This window comes from Chelonoidis abingdonii, chromosome 21, assembly GCF_003597395.2.
Source record: "Chelonoidis abingdonii isolate Lonesome George chromosome 21, CheloAbing_2.0, whole genome shotgun sequence".
In the NCBI taxonomy this organism is placed as follows: domain Eukaryota; kingdom Metazoa; phylum Chordata; order Testudines; family Testudinidae; genus Chelonoidis; species Chelonoidis abingdonii.
This window is the reverse complement of record NC_133789.1, coordinates 14,381,829-14,395,368: the sequence shown is the minus strand read 5'-3', so window position 1 is coordinate 14,395,368 and position 13,540 is coordinate 14,381,829. Positions and strand designations below refer to the sequence as shown.

Below are 13,540 nucleotides of genomic sequence, written 5' to 3'. Positions count from 1 at the left end.
ATTAAATATATTACTGGCATGCGAAACCTTAAATTAGAGTGAATAAATGATACTCGACACACCACTTCTGAAAGGTTACCGCCCTGATCTAGTCTGACCTCCTGCACAATGCAGGCCACAGATCTCACCCACCTACACCTGTAACAAACCCCTAACCTATGTCTGAGTTATTGAAGTCCTCAGATTGTGGTTTGAAGCCTCAAGCTGCAGAGAATCCTCCAGCAAGTGACCCGTGCCCCATGCTGCAGAGGAAGACAAAAAACTCCAGGGCTCTGCCAATCTGCCCTGGAGGAAAATCCTTCCCAACCTCAAATATGGCGATGAGTTAAACCCTGAGCATGGGCAAGGCTCACCAGCCAGCACCCAGGAAAGAATTCTCTGTAGTAACTCAGATCCCACCCCGTCTAACATCCATCGCAGACCTGGGCATACTTACTTGCTGATATCATAAGATCAGTTGCCAAATAAATTGCCAAATTAGGCTATCCCGTAACCATCCCCTCCATAAACTTATCAAGCTTTGTCTTGAAGCCAGATATGTCTTTTGTCCCCATTACTCCCTTGAAAGGCTGTTCCAGAACTTCACTCCTAATGGTTAGAAACCTTTGTCTAATTTCAAGTTAAACTTCATAGTGTCCAGTTTATATCCATTTGTTCTTGTGTCCACATTGGTATTAAGCTTAAATAATTCCTCTCCCTCCCTTATTTACCCCTCTGATATATTATAAAGACGATCATATCCCCTCATTCCTCTCTGTTTTTAGAAGGTCTCTTTCTATAAGTATAACTAAACTATTGTTGTATAAAGTAAATAAGGTTTTTAAAATGTTTAAGAAGCTTCATTTAAAATTAAAATTAAAATCCAGATCTCCCCGGACCGGTGGCCAGGACCTGGGCAGCGTGAGTGCTACTGAAAATCAGCTCACGTGCCGCCTTCAGCACACGTGCCATAGGTTGCCTACCCTGGACTAGATGATCATAATGGTCCCTTCTGACCTTAAAGTCTATGAGTCCATGAGCTTACGCTGACCTAACTCTCTAAGTGTCTACACTAAAACATCACTCGTGCTGATGAAACTCGCCCCCTATGCTGAGTTAAATCCACTTCCATGAGAGATGTAGCGCTTAGGTCAATGCAGTTTCAGCACAGACACTTGTTGCTGACGTTGATTGTTGCTGCCTTTCAGAGGCCGTTGCACAATACCCCACACTGACAGTTCAATCGGTGCAGGTGCTCCTGGTGAGGATGCGCACCACCAACACAAGAACCATAGCGAAGACATGCAAAAGCGATTTAATTACTGTGGTGGCTGTACGTCAACGTAACTTAGGCTAGCACAATTTAGTAATGTAGACATACTCTCAGACAAGTAGTGCCAATGCTTCATGGTTTGACAGATGTCAAACGGCACCCATCCTCCTGGGAAACTAAACACATCAGCTATGTGAAGGTCACAGCCTTGAACTGGCATAGTTGTGGCAGCACCATAAACTGCTCAGCTGGTTAACTATGGGATCTTCTTCTTGTGTCCTCATACTGTTTTCTGCCACACCCATGCACATGCAATTGCCTGATCATTGCACTCTGCCAGCTCACTGGAAGAGCATTCATGGTCAAGGAGCTGGCACTGAATGAGATGCTTCATCGTATTTTGAGTGTTTCTGCCACAGTCACAGGTATTGGGGCCAGTAACATAGCCCCACTATAACTGCATCTCTAGACTGGCAGACTACAGTGCGGAGTTGATTAACACAATGCCATATACTCCAGGGCTGATCTGCATTGGATGGCAGATGCTCCACTGATAGGAGCCGGAGCACAAAGGCTCTGGGTCACTCTCTACTCATTTGCCATAACTGAAACCTTATCTGTTTGGGTAACAACGTTAGGGTTTAATAGTGGCAAGAAAACTTTGTTGTGACTTCAGTCAACTCAGCGTCAGTGTTATATCATATAGCGGATGTCTTGGATCTGAGCATTGCCTTCTGCATTCTATTAGCAATTTCCCAATGTACATTCGGAGGAGCAATACCTGCAAGAGTGTACAGGCTGTTCACATGAGTAGGCTTAAGATATCCTGTAATATAGCAGCAGGTGGCATTAAGTACAGGGTCTCGTTTCTTTGTGTGAGGGAATCGTGCCCGCACTGCATAGGCATATACAGCAAAGGAATAGCAAAGTGCCAGCGCTGTTGATTATGGAATGGACAGCTCTCCACCACATTCTGATGTAACCAGTTCGCTGAAAATGTTGTTTCACATGATAACCTTGGCTTTAGTTTTCTCAGTGTAGACTCTAACGAGCATGAATTCAAGAGCAACACCGATGTACGTGGGATTTATGGAATGAGTACATTTCATCCCAAATCAGCTATGGGACTATGGCAATAGTCAAGTGTTGTTAATATTAGCACTGAGAATCACTCCATTCAGTGATTCATGGCAGAAGTATGCCTGAACGTATTAATGGCATGTGTATGTATTTACGTTTTACACCTTAGTACATTAGCTGATAGATGTAAATAGGGAATGTTTACATCTGAGCATACTAAACCTTGCTAGTTCTAAACACAAACCACAACTGAAATGAATAAAAGGCACCATGGTCAAAGAGTGAGCATGGTACTAAGTTCTTATAGCACCTCTGCCACCAACTCACTGTGACCTTTAGTGAGTCACTTCACCTGCCCTCTGAGAAGCTCTCAACATTTAAAGTTTATTTAGGAATTCACTGATGGTTATCCATCAGTGTACCTGACCCTCTTACACCCACAAGATTAATCAATTACAAACCAGAATGTAAAACAAACCCTTGCTCTTTGATAATACTTTGCTACTTACATCACAGGTGTTGTGAGCAATAATACATCTGTCTTGTCTATTTATTGCCACAGTGTAAATCTTGTATTTACCTAGTCTGTCTAGGTTTCACCAGAATAACCAGAACATCTAAGCAGAAAGCAATAGATTAGATATGCAACACATAAACTAGGACACGACTGTTTAGGGCACAGCAGCCCTTTAGGGCTGATCCACACCGACGTGGAGTGCACATACTGTAGATGGGGGCAGTGAAGAATTAACCATGAACCTGCCAGACAGGAGCTATTCCCAGAGCATATCAGCACATATCAGTATTTTAACTCTTTAAGAACATCTTCCTCAATATCTTTAATTTACACAGTAATTATGCTAAGACTTTACCTGACAGACACCACAGTATTTTAACTGAAGTCCACAAAGCCAAGTAAAAGGTGGAAGCAAAATGAAACCAGGTCTTTATTTGTAACTTAAAATATGAAGGTGGAAACAACTCAGACTTTTATTGGGTGGTAACTGGAAGAAGCAAGAGTCCGTAAACAAGATATTTTAGGTATTAGTGAGAAGAATGTTGTTTGCAGGTGTGCAAAAGGTCAGAAGAAGAAACAAGATGCTGAGGATTTTATGGGTCAAAACCTTCAAGGTAATATTGATTTATACTATCTGATACGATTATTTTTCCATCAGTAATTAGCATAACTGGCTGCACATGCAGAAGTGCTTATTTATTTTTGTATCCCTTGTTTTCTCTTTCAGTCTGTGCTAATATAGAATTTCCTCCCTGCTGAGGAATACTGGTATTGGCACTACATCATACTGCTGAATGTTTCCTATACAAAGGAAAAACTCCTGAAGCCAGTGGTTCCGTCAGTTGCGGCTTTCTCATTTATAGTTCCTCACTCATTGTCAAATTCACTTCCCCTCACACCAGCACATTATACCCAAAGCTCTCACCTCCATGCATAGCCACTTGCTGGTGGTCTCAGCAGAGAAGAGACCTAGGAACGAACAGGTCATGGAGAATGATCTTCCCTTGGATTTAAGTATATTGGCAGAGTAGCATTGGGAATCTGGACTATTGTTGCCCTTGCTATACCTGTTCTGAAAATATAAGACTTCATTCCCCAAGCCCCTGAGACTGGTACCATTCAAAAGCATTATTAACAACAAAGGAAATAATTTGCATCCAAATTCACTAGCCTCAGTTATGCATGACAGACATAAAGCTTCAATACACTGAGTAAAATTATAAGATTTGAAGTATTCATAACATATGCCTCTACCTTAACTGCACAGCAATCCCACAGCTTAGTGCTGACACTGAGAATATTGTTCGCTGTTTACCAAAAAATTGTGTATGGCAGTTTAGCTGACAGGTTACACTCCAAGCGAAGAGTGCTTAAGAATAAGCCATAGCTGAATGAAAATCTTTTTATTTTACTTCCATTTCTATTCTTCACTAAAACAAGCCAGATCCAGCTCTTTCTACTGTTTGAATTCAGAGTCTCTGGAGACAGTCTCTAGCACATTTCTTATACAAGTATGCTACGGTGATATTCCTACCTTATACACAAAGGTGTGCAGTGGTGAAGACAGTATTCTAATGAAAAGATTTCAAATACTATTCTCAATGAAAAGACACCAGTAAATCAAAGGACATTATTGTGAGTGGTTCTCAAATTTATCAGGCCAGAGCCCGTATTTTTAAAATACTACCAAGTGACAAAATCTTTTTAACTGGCTGTCATATCAAAAACAAAGCAAATCAAAAGGTCTGGAGGATTACGGGTACAATTTAAGATGAGCACGTTTTGTAGCCATTGAGGGTGAAGATTACAATAAAGCAGAAATGTGAGCCATTTTCACTGCCACAGCATATTAAAGCTGGTTGAGTAGAGAACAGTCACATGAACTGGAACTGTGTACCCATTGGTTATAAATGACATCATATGTCAAGACAAGTTCATGCTTTCCTGTTTTTCCCTTGAAATAAAATCTACTGCATTGATCATACTTTAGCTCCCTCTTCTGGATACAAATCATTATAACATTCATTCTAAACTAGAGAACTTGACTGGCCATATAAATACAGAAATACTATGTGCACCAGACATTTAAGTTCTATTCTAGAAAAGGGCCTTCCTCTATTCAAGTCACTGTGTAAGTCCTTTTCCTTATTCCATTTAGAAAGATACAGCATGTGCTGCATGTGAAGAGAGGGTGGGTTCTGATTACACAGATGAACAGTTTACCTTTCTGCTGGAGAAATGAGCATGTTTCCCCAGTTTGTTATTCAGTGCCTCAAGGAACATCTCATCGGTGACTTTTCCCACATTCATGCAGGCATCATCCAGAATGGCAATGATCCCTTTGTGCTGCTGTTCCACCAGATCCACAATGATCTGGTTGTTGAAATAATCAATCTGCAGAACACAAAACAACAGGTATTTGCAGGTCTTCTCTCACTACTGAGTGAGAAGGAAGTGCATTAACAAACAGTACCCACACTTTCGCACACACCAGTAACCATACAGGGAGAATTATGAGCAATACAGCTTTAATAACTGTAATAAAGAAACTAAACGGAGAAGTACTAGGCTCATTATGCAGTGGTGCAGCGCTCAGTTTCATTCTACAGACCACTTTGAGCATTTCTTTCTCCCAGGCCTCTACGTCCCCAAAATATCCCACTGCTTGCTTTGCAAAACATGCCATTCTGTGGTCCACTGATACTCCGCAGACCATAATTTGAGAACCACTGAGGTAGTGGAAATAAAATATACATAGAAATTGTAATGAAAATTACTGCTTCCCAAACAGACAATCTGAAAATATGCTGGACTGCAGATCATATATTCAGACTTCCTACTCTACGAGAAGTGTACTTGTAACACGTGTTTAGTACTCATGTCCAAACTTCATCCCTTACTTGGAGTCTAGTGACTGAAAGCAAAGTTCTTTCAGATTTTACTAAAGCAAGCAAAAAAACCCCTAGGCATTAGCATTAAAAAGTAAGTTTGATAAGTTTGTTCAGTTACCCCAGTGGAAACCCCATTGATTTCAGTAGGAAGACAAACATAATAGAGGAGAATCTGGCCCAGTATCTGCTCTTCCTCTTAGGGCAGAGGAGTTCTGTAAACATTACTTTCATCGCAAACATTCAAATCTAAACATGAAAGAATCTAGTGGAAAAGGCTCATCTGATGTCTATTTGGCTAGGCAGCTTTAACATGATCCACATGGTACCCCCATATGCATGTCTATAGTTGGCCCTCTTCATTCCTATATAGCTCTGAAGAGTTTTATTTTTCAAGAAGTGGGTAACTATAGCAGAAACACTTGCAGCACTAAGAGGCACAGCAGAGAAGGGTCTCCTTTCACATGTTTCAGATTACCACTGCATCGATCCCATAATCAACTACAGTATCTTTCAAGAGTCACCTTAATGAGACATTCATGAACACACTTATGGCCATGGAAGTTGTGACAGCAAGGTAGTGGTATATGACATTGTGTAATTTTACTGGACACTAGCAGGCTGCAGTCATATTGGAAGGCACACAAAGGCCAAATGCTTTCCAACAATATAAGAAAGTGGGTAATCAGTGTAACTACCCTTCCCCTGAAATGCATTCCTATAATAGATTTCCCCATTACATTTTCAGAACTGGCTCATAAAGCCTGGTCAATGCAATTATAAGGCCAGATTTTTCACCAATGAAATCAACAAGTTTTGCCACTGATTTTCTATAATAGAGGATCAGAATTGTAATGTCTATACAATCTGAACCAGCATCTTCTAATCAAATCCTACCAGTTAGCAAGGATCAATTTCAAAAAAAACTTGAACACCTGTTCAACTAAATAAAATACGTATCATGCAGTTTACAATGGTAACCAGAAAGAGGCCAAAAAATGTATAGAAAAGGTGTCTCATATTTTCAGTTTGCTTCTTCCAGAGTGATTTATGGATAACAAGCCCTGGTGCTGCATGTGCTCTGGATACATAGCTCCCACTGACTTTGATGGGAGTTTACATGAGGAGCAATTTCAGGACCAGGCTGGATTCACTGGATTCAACCAGACCCCGACTGCCAATTCACTCACATGATTCCAGGGAATCCCCTCTCGCTGGTACTCCTCTTGTTCTTGCTTTAGAACTAGCTGAATAAAAAGCTGCTGCAGCTTTTCATTGCAATAATTAATGCAGAACTGTTCAAAACTGCAAAAATAAAGTTGAGAAAAAATTGATTAGTTTTTCATTTGAGGCAAGATGAAGCATCAGTTTCCTTCTCTAGAATGCAGCTTACCTGTTGTTGTCAAAGATCTCAAAGCCATAGATATCCAGGACTCCAATGACTGTGTTCTTCCCATGGATTGTGGTGTCATAGTTCTTCACCTCAATGATGTCATTGATGTGTGTGACAATCCAACAGAAAAGGCGCTCATATATAGCCTACAAGAACAACAAACATTAAGCATAATTTCTGATCTCTCTCATGACAGAAATACAGCTAAATCAGTTAAGTCTCTATAACAGTTTCTGTAGCAGTTTAGTTCAAGCTGGTTTTCAAATTAAACCCATAGTCACTGGCAAAACTCCTGCTAAAATTAAACAGACTTCTTTATCTGAGAAAACTTCTATTCTTTCTGTATAACATCGCTGTATTTCTTTCTAAATTAATTTATATGAGAATAGAATCTTAAACAGCTCTACCAATTCTGCTACCTACTTCCCTCATTCGTCATAGTCAACATTGCAACAACTTAATCATCTCCACATTAATAATCTGGAAGATGGCGTGGACAGCACTCTCAGCAAATTTGCAGATGACACTAAACTGGGAGGAGTGGTGGATATGCTGGAGGGTAGGGATAGGATACAGAGGGACCTAGATACATTAGAGGACTGGGCCAAAAGAAACCCGATGAGGTTCAGCAAGGACAAGTGCAGAGTCCTGCACTTAGGACGGACGAATTCCATGCACTGCTACAGACTAAGGACCGAATGGCTAGGAAGCAGTTCTGCAGAAAAGGACCTAGGGGTTCCAGTGGACGAGAAGCTGGATATGAGTCAACAGTGTGCCCTTGTTGCAAAAAAAGTTAATGGCATTTTGGGCTGTATAAGTAGGGGCACTGCCAGCAGATCGAGGGACGTGATCATTCCCTTCTATTCGACATTGGTGAGGCCTCCTCTGGAGTACTGTGACCAGTTTTGGGCACCACACTACAAGAAGGATGTGGAAAAATTGGAAAGAGTCTAGCGGAGGGCAACAAAAATGATTAGGGCGCTGAAGCACATGACTTATGAAGAGAGGCTGAGGGAAATGAGATTGTTTAGTTTGCAGAAGAGAAGAATATGGGGAGATTTCATAGCTGCTTTCAACCACATGAAAGGGGGCTCCAAAAAGGATGGAGCTAGACTGTTCTCAGTGGTACCAGATGACAGAACAAGGAGTAATGGTCTCAAGTTGCTGTGGGGGAGTTTTAGGTTGGTTATTAGTAAATACTTTTTCATTAGGATGGTGGTGAAGCACTGGAATGGGTTACCTAGGGAGGTGGTGGAATCTCCTTCCTTAGATGTTTTTAAGGTCAGGCTTGACAAAGCCCTGGCTGGGATCATTTAGTTGGGAACTGGTCCTGCTTTGAGCAGGGGGCTGGACTAGATGACCTTCTGAGGTCCCTTCCTACTCTGACATTCTATGATTCTATGACCAGAGAATTGTATGAATATGGAAAATATAGGTGAACAGATGAATGCAAAATTAACATTTTTATACAGTGCTCGCACCCATTGGAACTGAGCACTTAACACCACAAAATACAGAACTATAAAACATTATCATAATTCACTTTTCAAGAAGTGGTCACAAGCAAGTACATTTTCTGTCTTCAGAATCTAACCATTCAGTTTAGTGACACCTGTGCTAAGAAGCTCTGACAAGTATTACAACCTTAAAAGGACATTCAAGGTGACTGGACAAAAAGTTAGCTCTTACCCAATACCACCATTTAACTCCCTCCATTCCTCCTTCTCACAATTAAAATAAATGTGAGTAGTTAAGTGTCCTCTGAATACTCCGTCACTATAACCCTTCCAAAGGAGACTGCTGTCGTTGCCAAACAACCAAAGGTGTAGCATTTGTCACTATCTTCAATGTGTATTTAAGGGTGTCATACCATTCCACTGCTCTCTTCTTGACAGCAAGCAGACAGCTAGAACTGTCAATAATCCGTTCTCTCAATCTCATTCATTGCATTTCCATTGTATCAAGATATGAACTAACAGAACAGAGACTTCCAATGTCCTTGCAAACCCTGCAGCCAAAGTTGTTTTGTGGGTTGCCTCTGCTTACAGATAAAATTTTAACTCTGCTGCACCCATTAATTTAGAAGAATAAGTCTTTCACTATGTTAACATACTAAAAATACATATTGAAGATGAAACATCCAGATTAACACCCCCCAAAACCTTGTGCTCTTCTCTTACAACTTCATTAAGCATCTGCACTCTTTGCTGAACCTTTTGCTACACAGATGTTGGACTCTGCAATATTTTTTTTCATCCAAGGGCTCTTATCATTTGTGAAATTAAAGAGCAAAAACTGAGCCATGGGTTTTGGAAATTGTTGCACGACAAACTAGCATAGACTTGTAAAAAGAGAATTCAGACTCACCTTTGCAAAAGCATCTCTGCCATAGGTGGCTTCCTGCTCTGTGTGCTGCTTGTCAATGACATCCCGGCCTGTAGCTACAGTTCGAAAAAGCAGGGCCTTCTCCACCATGTCAGACTTTGTTGACAGCAAGTCTGCAATTACCGACACGACCTTACCATTTTCAATCACAGGTGTGTCGCCATCCACTGAAAACTTCAAATTCCCCTGTAGCAAGTAGTGAAAGGAAATGTGCCTCTGCTGAGAATAATGTCAGCAAAGCTGAAGTAAGCACTTCATTTCCAGGGAGTGATCTACTGTTCAGTTCATCAACAAATGAAACATCATTAGCACATTTCTAAATTCAGCCTAAATTGTCCTCAATATTGTATGCGCTACTCATGGGAGGGACACAAAGGGGGGACCAGCTAAGGGGGCATGTGACTTCCCCACACGACCTACCACGTGACCCCCCTGGTGACTCCTCCCTGTCCTGCCCCCAGCCTGGGCCCCTTGCTCTCCCTGTCCCCTTCCCATCCCACATTACCTGGGGTGGGGCTCTGTCCTCCCGCAGCGAAAGGAAAGAGGCCTGACACAGGCAGCTCCTCTGGCACGGCTGTCCGAGTACTGGCCCCAGCCCTGTCCTCTAGTGGGGCTGTACAGACCCCAGGAGTCACAGCTGTGTGGAAGGGCTGGGGCGGAGCTGAGGGCAGTACAGCCACGCCGGAGAAGCTGCCGGTGTGTGGCCACTCAGCGGTCCCACGTTCTGCTCCTTTCACCACTGTGGTTCCCTGCTGAATGTGCCTCCCCCTAGGCGTCTGGAGAGGGGCATGTGCCCCTTCTTGACCCCCCCACCCCCATAGGTTTCGCCTTTGCCTGTGACCCGAAGGAGGATTTGGCCTTTAGTATTTAGCAGGATTCAAGGAACAAAGTTATGACAAAACTAATTAAAATAAGTTTAATCAGGCAAAGACTGTTACAAGACAGGGGTCTAGAGAAGAGTTGGAATTAAAAAACACTAAGCAGAATCCACAGATTATTTATATTTATCCTTTCCATCTTCACTACAGCTCACCACAAAGTCCTAGGATATAGTTTCCAGTTTAATGACATCACTAGAAAAACTGACATGAAGATTGATGAGCCATTATTCTGAATTACTATTGGGAAATTCTAAGCCCTGTGTTATACAGAAGGTCAGACCAGATGATCACAGTAGTCCCACAGGGGAATTTGACCCACTACTGGCAGGCAGGAATAGTGTTGACTTTTCAGCCAAACAGCACTTCCAACTGCATCTGATGGAACTCCTCAACTACTGAAGTCACACTGTAACACAAGTAACAGCCTGGTTGCCCTACCATTGCAATCCTGGAAAAACAGTTTCCACAAACCCACATGCAGAGAACTCACCAAATGAAGAATGGCAGCCAAAATTTTGTAGACAGTTTGAACCTCCTCTGGTTTGAAGCCTATCACTTTCATAGCATCTGCCACTGCTTTGAACTCTGCACCATCATTGATGGAACACTAAGGAAAATAGAGATTTATTTGATGTAGTACTTTTCATACTCCAGACAAACATCCTAGAATATAAAGCATCACTATGGCACAGCTTTAAGGACATAACGCAGCAGCCATTATGCAACCACCACAGATGTCACAGACGTGTTACTAAAAAAAGTGAGTGTTGCACAGAACAGTAGGTCACAGCCACTATCTATTCTATTTATCGCATATCAAAAAACACTCTTCAGTTTTATTTAGATTGCAAAATAAACCACTAAACATTAAGAAATGCCAGTTTTACAGTTACCTAGGCAATTTAATTCTGCCTCCTTTGTACATCAGTCCTATAATCTGCAAGAAGCTGGGGACCTTTGAAAATAGAATGTGATCATGTAATTAAAGACCATCACAATGCATACGCACAAGAGCCAAATTTATGGTTGTGCAGGCTACTAGATTCCATCTTCTTGACTTTGCAACCTAAAAACACTCTCAAGACAGGAAGTTACTTACTAAAAGTTATTCTTTTTCTTCTTTTTAAAGAAAAATGGTAGGTATAATTCTCCCATCATGCATCAGAAACAGGGTTTATTCTCAGCTTTCAGCACTGGACCACGGTCTGCTACCACTTGAGCTACAAAATTAGCTGGCAGGAGGAAAATACTTATCCAGAAAGTATTATGAACTGTTGGATGCTGATGCTAAGGTCCCACGGTTTTGTTCAATGACCTTGTGAGGTAGTGCCATACAGGAAGCATTTGATGTCAGGATTTGCCCTGAATTTGACGTTCCTGAACATAAATGTGTACATCATAGTGTGGAGACTTAACCTTTAGCTTGGAAGTTTTTATACAACCATATTAAGGCCCTTCTGAAGGAACCTGAGACTGTTCAAAACTGTTTTTCCATCCTTAAACTATGAATTCTGTACCAGCTAATAGAATAAGTTCTGGTCATTGACTTCTTTCTGGGTTCCTGAGAGTGTTAATCACCTCATATGAGTAACCGTTTTGAATCTGTCTTGTCCTAAAGATGGATGACTGATCTTTGGGCGAACACTCATTACAGAGTATGATCATCTTCCAAGGGAGTTATGGGTTCTCAGGTGACTAATAAGACCAATCCTTGTTCTATTACAATGAGGGCAGATATTTTCAGACTCAGTAGGAGGTTGTTGACCATGACTGGAAGCCAGTCTCTTCCTCCTCCTGCACCTCTTGTCCTTTTCAGCTTGTCGGCGAGTAAATAAAAAATGCAGGGGACCATCACATAGGACTTCACTCCATTTTAAGCAATCCTGGGCAAGTGCCAATGACAATATTATGCTGAAGGACAACCTAAAGTAAGTCCTTATTACACTTCCGTTGTCCATCCACGTTATGGTGCCCTTCTTTCAGCTGAGAGAACAGGACCTGTTTTGGGAGGCAATGGTCTGGCCTCCGGACAATGTGTCCAGTCCAGTGGAACTGACGACAGATGACCATTGCCTCGATCCTGGTGGTCTTTACCTCTTCCAGAACATTAATATTGGTGCACCTGTCTTCCCATTTGATCTTCAGAATCTTATGAAGGCAGCATTGATAGTATCTCTCAAGGACTTTCAAGTGGTGTCTATAGTTTGTCCAAGTTTCGGACCCATACAACAGTGTTGGGAAAATAATGGCTTGATAAACAAGAATCTTGGCGTCTGTTCGAATGTCACGATCTTCAAAAACTCTGTGCTGTAAACAAGAAAAATCTACACTGGCACAGCTCAGGCGATGCTGAATTTCTGCATCAATATCTGTCTTGGATGAAAGATGACTTCCAAGGTAGAGGAAATGATCAACGTTCTCCAGTGCCACTCCATTGATTCTGATAGATGGGACATGTAATATCTCATTTGGAGAGGGCTGATAGAGCACTTTAGTCTTCTTGATAGTAAGGGTGAAACCAAGACATGTGTAAGCATCGGAAAACACATTCAAGATAGTTTGAAGATCTTTCTCAGAATGGGCAAGATTGCATGGTCATCAACATACTGAAGTTGCTGTTGTGGAGATCTCTCTCTTGGCTTTCAGCCTGCTAAGCCTGAACAGCTTTCCCGTTCATTCTGTAAATGACTTCAACGCCACCTGTAAACTTCCCAGCAATTAGGTAAAGGATGACAGCAATAAAAACCACAAACCTGGCTGGAGCGATGATATAGCCCTGTTTGACTTCTGTTTGTACTTTGAAAGGTTCACTCCGGGAGCCAGTGCTGCCCAAAACAGTCGCTTTCATGTTATCATGAAGAAATTTTAGGACATTGATGTATTTATCAGGACATCAAATCCTAGAAAGTACAGTCCAGCGGGCATGGCAATTCACTGAATCAAAGGCTTTTGTTAGATCAGGGGTCAGCAACCTTTCAGAAGTAGCGTGCCGAGTCTTCATTTATTCACTCTAATTTAAGGTTTCGCGTGGCAGTAATACATTTTAACATTTTTAGAAGGTCTCTTTCTATAAGTCTAAAATATATAACTAAACTGTTGTTGTATGTAAAGTAAATAAGGTTTTTAAAATGCTTAAGAAGCTTC

General features: G+C 41.6%; 1 protein-coding gene across 1 annotated transcript in view; it reads right to left on the bottom strand.

Annotated features, from left to right (window-relative positions):
* Positions 1-13,540, bottom strand: part of MYO1D (myosin ID) — a 351,948-nt gene that overhangs the window by 248,457 nt on the left and 89,951 nt on the right. Inside the window, exons 7-11 of the mRNA XM_075059626.1 lie at positions 10,887-11,003; positions 9,498-9,701; positions 7,131-7,276; positions 6,928-7,042; positions 5,073-5,243 (exon numbers count right to left, since the gene is read on the bottom strand). Of these exons, the coding sequence (XP_074915727.1) occupies positions 5,073-5,243; positions 6,928-7,042; positions 7,131-7,276; positions 9,498-9,701; positions 10,887-11,003 (753 nt within the window). The remainder of the gene's footprint in view (positions 1-5,072; positions 5,244-6,927; positions 7,043-7,130; positions 7,277-9,497; positions 9,702-10,886; positions 11,004-13,540) is intronic.